The sequence below is a fragment of the Monodelphis domestica genome, chromosome 4, assembly GCF_027887165.1.
Source record: "Monodelphis domestica isolate mMonDom1 chromosome 4, mMonDom1.pri, whole genome shotgun sequence".
NCBI lineage: Eukaryota > Metazoa > Chordata > Mammalia > Didelphimorphia > Didelphidae > Monodelphis > Monodelphis domestica.
Window position 1 is genome coordinate 417,327,929 of NC_077230.1, and position 6,876 is coordinate 417,334,804.

General features: G+C 49.4%; 1 protein-coding gene across 1 annotated transcript; it reads right to left on the reverse strand.

The window, feature by feature from the left end:
* Positions 1–623: 623 nt before the first annotated feature.
* Positions 624–5,525, reverse strand: FXYD3 (FXYD domain containing ion transport regulator 3). Its single transcript, XM_001369371.4, has 8 exons — positions 5,421–5,525; positions 3,492–3,553; positions 2,707–2,739; positions 2,586–2,609; positions 1,927–2,001; positions 1,780–1,816; positions 1,142–1,179; positions 624–986 (listed from the first exon to the last, which is right to left on the reverse strand). The coding sequence occupies exons 2-8, from the start codon at positions 3,529–3,531 to the stop codon at positions 967–969; spliced, it is 267 nt and encodes an 88-aa protein (XP_001369408.2). The 5' UTR covers positions 3,532–3,553; positions 5,421–5,525; the 3' UTR covers positions 624–966.
* Positions 5,526–6,876: the final 1,351 nt, after the last annotated feature.

Below are 6,876 nucleotides of genomic sequence, written 5' to 3' on the forward strand. Positions count from 1 at the left end.
AGGGATGGAGAGCCCTCTCTGGGAGGTGTCCTCAGTACCCTGAGCTTTGGAAGAGCAAGAGGAAAGTGTCATGGGGTATTTGAAGACTTGAATCAGATGTCCTACGATAGAGAACATCCTCCGACCTTTTGGACCTGGGGAGTGTCCTACAGTGGAGGGGATCCTAGGGTACTTGGGCCCCCAGGTTCATTATTCTAGGATCTCTTATTCCTGGGGTAAGTGTTCCTGCCAATGAAAGGTGTCTTAGAATCTTAAAAATTCCCGTGGAAGGTTTTCTGGGATCTTTAGGACCCTTGGAAGGGTATCCAAGGGCCTAAGGGAAGGTATTATGGGGCCCTGGGGAAGATACAATATGAGTTGAGGGGAAGAAATGGTAAAGTTGGGGTTGGTGTATACTGGGGGTCTTTGGGTCAGGCCCGTAGGTTATTGGCAGGTCTTGGCTAAGCTTTCATTACTGGGTCATTGTAAGATATCAGGGGCCTGATATGAGCTTCCACTGTGGTAGTCTATTGTCCTATTGCCAAGGCCCAAGTTGGACTAGGCCTTTGTAAGTTTGATGGTATTGGCATTTTCAGGGCACTCTTTTTAGGGATTGATGTCATAGAAAGCAGAAAGCAAACATCTTCCTGAAAAAGGAATTTATTTAAGAAGGAAGGAGGGAGGTAGGTGGCTGGGAGCAAAAAGGGCTGTTCTGTTGCCTGTCCACCCCCATCCACTCCGTTCTCCCCCTCACCAACCAGTTCTAGGACATCTTCAGGTGAGGATCCCAGAATAGCTTAATTATAAAATAAATGTACAAACAAACAAAAGAGCCACCTCTTCTACCTGGGATCAGGGGCCAGCTGTGACTGAAAAGCTCTAGGCAGAAGGGTAAGGAAGGAGGTGATGTACACTGGAGGTCCAGGGAAAAAGGGAACTCTTTCCCTTGTGGGGAAAAAAATGAGGCTTGGAGAGGCTGGTTCCAACTTAGCAGTTACTGGCAGAGCCTAGAAGGGTGAGGAGGGGAGAGAAGGATTAGATCTAGTTTCTGAACTCCAGCATCCAATCCATCACTTCTCCTTTCCACCTATGGTTTTTCTATGTACACATACCCTTTCCCCACTCCAGATAAACCCTGCTAAACCGGAAATACTCATCCTACCTGGTGCATTGAGAGAGGTGATTTCTCCTGCCCTGGGGCTATTGAGAAGGAAAAGAGGAGGAGGGAAGCAGATCAGACATAGGTCCAGTCCTAACCTGCTTTCTTCCAGTCCCTTGGTCTTGAATTTGAAAGTTGGAAGGGATCCCCATTCTAATATATGGGCCAGAAGCTTCTGTCCTACCAGGGACCCATTAATAATGCTAAGGGTTAGGGCATTTGGGGGTCCCCCATACCATCAACTTTTCCCTACAAAAGGTGAACCTCACTTTAAACTAATTAAAAAAACAAACAAACCCCGACAACCCTTAACTTCTGTCTTAGAATCCACACTAAGTATTGGTTCCCAGGCAGAAGATGAGTAAGGGCTAGGCAGTTGAGGTTAAATGACTTGCCCAAGCTAAGGCAGTGACAGCTAGGAAGTGTCTGAGGTCAGATTTGAACCCAGGACTTCCCATCTCTAGGCCTGGCTCTCTATCCACTGAGCCACCTAGTTGCCCCTCACTTTAAACTATTATATTCAGTGTTGCCATGGAGGAGCTTAAAACGATGAGTCTGAGGTGCCAGCTATCAGAATTTGGGTTCCTGACAGGACCACAGACTGGGGCAGAATAGGTGGAAGGGTTGGGGCCCCATCTTACTTGTGCTTCTGGCTGAACTTGCATTTACACTTGCTACCTGCATGAGCAAGAGAAATGAGAGAGTGAAGGGACATCGGCCAGTGAAGGAAGGGTCGTTGCTCCCTCGGCTTCCCTGATCCCCTCCCCTTATTAATTCCCCAGACTTACTCACGAGAACGATGATGCCAACAGCACACAGGATGCCAGCACAAACCATACCGCCCACACGAAGGCTGTGCCAATCTGTGGGAGGGAGGCATAGATGATTGACTTGAAAATCAGTCAACATCCCTCCCCTTCTGCAAAGCCCAGCTCACCTTGTCAAGGAAACCACCATAGATTAAAAGCTCAGAGGGAGAGTCCCTCCACTTAGGGTGCAACATGTATGTACCTTTTTTTTTTAAACCCTTATCTTCCGTCTTGGAGTCAATACTGTGTATTGGTTCCAAGGCAGAAGAATGGTAAGGGCTAGACAATGGGAGTTCAGTGACTTGCCCAGGGTCACATAGCCGGGAAGTGTCTGAGGCCAGATTTGAACCTAGGACCTCCGTCTCTAGGCCTGACTCTCCATCAACTGAGCTACCCAGCAGCCCTGTATGTACCTTTTTATTGGATGACTCATTTGACTTCTAAGAATTCCTTCCCTTTCCCTTGCCTTGTTTCTTCACTTGGACTGTAAGCTCCCGGAAGGCAGGAATTTTCTTTCCCCAGCTCACCTCTTTGTCTTCTCCTCCACCTCCCCTCCAGACCACATGGCTTGTAAGAGCTTCCATCCCCTTCCCTGCCACCCCCCAGCCCTGGGTAGGGACCATTGAGGAAGCTCTTACCATAATAGAAAGGACTGTCCTTATCTAAAGGAGAAAAGAGAGTGAGATCAGCATGAGCATCGAGGGCACCTGCAACCCCTAAGAAGTTTGGGAAAGGGCGAAGAAGCTTGGGGCAACTCACCAGCTGGGTCATTGGCTTCCAAGGCAGGCAGGGCTATGAGGGAGGAAAAGCAGAGAGAAACTTGGGTGTTGGTTTCGGAAGGTAACATGAGACGGATTAACCATAGTGTCTTAAGTGGGTGCCTGGCAGGTTATCTGCTGTACGCTTTATAGGGGTAGAGACTGCTTAGTGGGCTGCTGGGCCTAGGCCAGAGGGAGGGTAGAGCCCGAGAGCCCTCAAACTGTCAGGGTGGGGCCAGCTTTTTTTCTTTTCACTTCATTCTTTTCCTCATGGGAAGGAGGAAAGAAGGAGATGAGTCTTGGCCATCTAGTTTGAGGCCACTTCTAAAGCCACTGGCTTGTGCTATTTATTGCTCTTCTTAGCCACTCCGGCTGGCACCCAATTGCCTCTCAGCCCTTAAGCACCCCTCAATCAGCATGTCTTCTCTCATGGACTTTGGTTTCCCAGCCTGTTGACTCCAGCGTCCTAGCGTCCTAGGTGACCTTTCTCAAGTATACGGACTATTTCTGGCTTCTGATTTGGGAGGGGAATGGAAGGGGGGGGGCAGGTGTTTCAGTCGCATCTCTTCACCCTCCTCTGGGAGCAGAGGCTCCTGGGAGCCCCTGGTTCTTCTCTAGGACACACTTCCTCTTTGTTCCTTCTGCTGTCTCTACATGGTTTCTGGGGTCTGCGCCAATGTGGGTCAGGGGAAGTTCTAGAAGGAGCAAGGGTGGCGTCTTTGGGTTCAAGTGAGGGAGAAGTCTAGGGAAAGAAACCGGTTTGCAGCCTTTGAACCTGGCACTCACCTGCCATCATTAGGAGAATGCCTGCAGCTACCCTTTGCATCTTGGACTTCAGTAGTTGAGCCCTGTTGGGGGAATGAGGAATCTTAATGGGAGACGCGCCTCTTTTCTCTACCTCCTTCCCTCCCCCACCTCAGCACACATGGGTACAACCCACCAAGTCTTTCTGTTGAACCCAGGGCAGGGAGATAAGGGGAGAGAACAGATTATAACCAGAGAAGGCAAGGGCCAGATAAGGGAGTTGGGGGAGGGCAGGTGCTGACTGAGTGTCTTTGAATGGGGAAGCAGAAGAGTTAGGTGTGGTCTGCCAGGTGGTGGTGGTGAATGGGATGGGCATGGAGGCACCTGCCAGAGGGGAGTTTGGGGCCAGGGGCAGGCAGGATGCCTGTGTTCTGTACAGGCTGAGGTTCTCCTGAGGCAGGCCCTCCCACAGACCATTGGGAGCCTTAGCAGCCCATCCCTAGTTTGGGCTGTGGGCCAGAGCCTGGGGCTGTCCTAGCATAACTGTCTGTTCCTGGGGGAGAGGGAGGAGGTCACAGTTGTGGCCTGTTGTGGGTGGGCAGTAGAGCAGAGAGGACAGCTGAGCCCAGGGGGCTGTGGTTGCTGCCAAAGCTGAGAAGAAGCAGTTCCAACTTGAGGGAATTTTATTCCTTCCCCCAACCTTGCTGTGGCCCTCAATTCTGCTAGCCCAGGAGCTTCCCATCCTCTTACCCTCGGAGCCATTTTTTATTCTTCCCAACGAGTCAGGGCACATCTGCTTTGGGGAAACCTCCCTACAGTCTCTTTCTGGGCCTACCGTAGCTGGGTGGCGTTTCCTCCCCTCCTTTCTCCTCTTACAGTGGTGCCAACATTGGTCTTTTGGGCAGAAAGTTACCGTTCTAGTTACTGTTGTCTCTGGCCATTGGTCACCATGTTACTGCTTCATGTGCCTGCCCTTTGTTATAGCCCTTGGTCCATGACCATTAAATTGTAGCCACTGCCCAAGGCTCTCTGATACTGCAGGGAAGGGCCGTCCTGGCCTTGTGGTTTGCCACAGCCCCTCTGTTACTCCAGGTGGCTACACCCTCCATTTCCCTCTGCATTTCCTGAGATGAATCATTGCCTTACTCCCTATTCTTCCACATTGTTACTCTGGTGTCCTCAGTTATTGCCCCACGTCCCTATTATTATTTCACGTTACTGTGATACACTTCATTACTTTTTGTTAATGCTGTACTTTCCTTGTGACTTTGATAAACTGTCCCATTACACAGTCTTACTGCTCCATGTTCCTGGCCTTACTCATGTTATTACCACATTCCACCCCACTTTCTGCAACTGAATCTAGTTTGTGACAAGCCGCCAAGGCCCTACTAGCAAGTGTATCCTTTGCCACAGTATCTGTATCTAAAACTAGGTTTCCTCCATTTACTGGGCACATTGTTGCCCTTTCATTCTAACCATCCCAACCCCTTCTCTGTTCTCTGTTCTTTCAACAGACTGAGATTCGTCTCCCCCAAACTAATTTCTCCATTACAATAGCCACCAAGTGTCGGGTGCCCCCATTACTTTTCTGCCATCTGGGGTCCCCCCTTATTCCTACTTAACCCCTTGCCTAACGCCCCAAATTATTGCAGGACAGTGCTGGTTTTTTCATGACGTCTTCGGAATACTTTACACTCCCAAAGTGCTCTCTGTCCCCAAGCTCTGAGGGCTTTGATTCCCAGACAAATCCCTCTTCTCCAGTTCCATTCAATCCACTGAGACCCTCACAATGAAAAGCCTTCCCAAGGCCAGGGATGAGGGAAGACCCTAGAGTAGAAGAAGCTAGAAGGGGAGGAAGGGCTGTTGGAGGAGATGTGCTACCAGGATAGGAAGTTGGAGAGTTTGAGCTAGGGGGAGGCAGAGGGGACAGGGTTAGAGTTAGAGTTATGGGGGTTTCCTGATGCTCACCTGGATGGCAGGACAGAGCTGGAGAGGTAGAAGCACTGCTACTGCAGCTGGGCCTGCCTAGCCTCTTTATAAAGAACGGCCACGCCCTGGGCAAACCCAGGCAGGTAGGGAACAGGTCTGACTCCCTGGGGCCCTAGCAGAGCTCCCCCCCACCCCACCCTTGCTCTTAAAGGGACAGCTCAGCTCCTCTTTTCAGAAGGCCCCATCTGCCTATCTTTGGTTGCCTTTAGCCTCTAGCTCCAACAGAATGGGAGCATAAAGTTAGTTTCCTGTGACAATATAATTTTAGTTCGTTACATTTCGGACTCTCCTAGAGTTTTTTTTTTTTTTAACCTTCACCTTCCGTCTTGGAATTAATGCTGTGTATTGGTTCCAAGGCAGAAGAGTGGTAAGGGCTGGGCTAGGCAATGGGGGTCAAGTGACTTGCCCAGGGTCACACAGCTGGGAAATGTCTGAGGCCAAATTTGAAGGCTCTCAATCCACTGAGCTACCCAGCTGCTCCCTCTCCTAGAGTTTTTAAAAATAAGAACTCCAAAAGGGGAATTAACTGAATTGATTATGGAATGGATTTGAAGAATCAAAGATTCTTCCTACAGAAGACCTAGGTGGTTGCCCTTCCCTTTCCCTAGGATCTATGTAAGTACCTCACCTTCCCCATTTCAGTGGAAGTTCCTCCTCCCAGATTCATTTGTTCTGCTCAATTAAAGACCTTTCTTTCCATATTTTTCAGGTTGACACCCTATCTAGCTTTAAGGAGAAGAACAGTAGTCTGGGAGGATCCTCTTACTGGAACAATGGGGAATCCTTTCTAAGGACTTTAACCTTTGTCTAAACCCCTGCCCACTTGGACCAGCAATAAAGAGGCTTCATAAACAGGCCCTTGGGGGGAAGGACTTTTCAGATATGTTGAAGGACTCAAGAAAGACTTAACTATTTGTTGGGCTTTGGAGGAAGGAGTTGAGATATGTATTGGTACAAAAGCAAAGCCTTCCAATAAGAGGCCGCAATCCCACCCAATCCCTATAGCCCCGAGGGAAGAGAAGGTCACCAGGAGGCAGAGAAGAGGACCTGGGAATGCTTGGGGTGGGTAGATCAGGGGCTCTAGGGAGAGGTGATGTTAGGAAGTAGGATGTCCATTATTGTTCAGTTGGGTCTGACTCTTCCTGACCATGTTGGGGGTTTTCTTGGTAAAGATACTGGGGTGGTTTTCCAATTCCTTTTACAGATGAGGAAACTGAGGCAAACAGGGTTCAGTGACTTTCCAAGGGTCACACAGCTAGTGAGTGCCTGAGGCTATATTTGAACTTCCTATCTCCTGAGCTAGTGCTCTGTGCACCATGGTGCCATCTAGCTGCCTCCCCACGTACACAGTAAGTGTTTAATTAATGCTTACTGACTGATTCCGGACTGAAGTTCTGTACTCTCTCATTTTTCCTCCTTGCTCATAACGTTTACT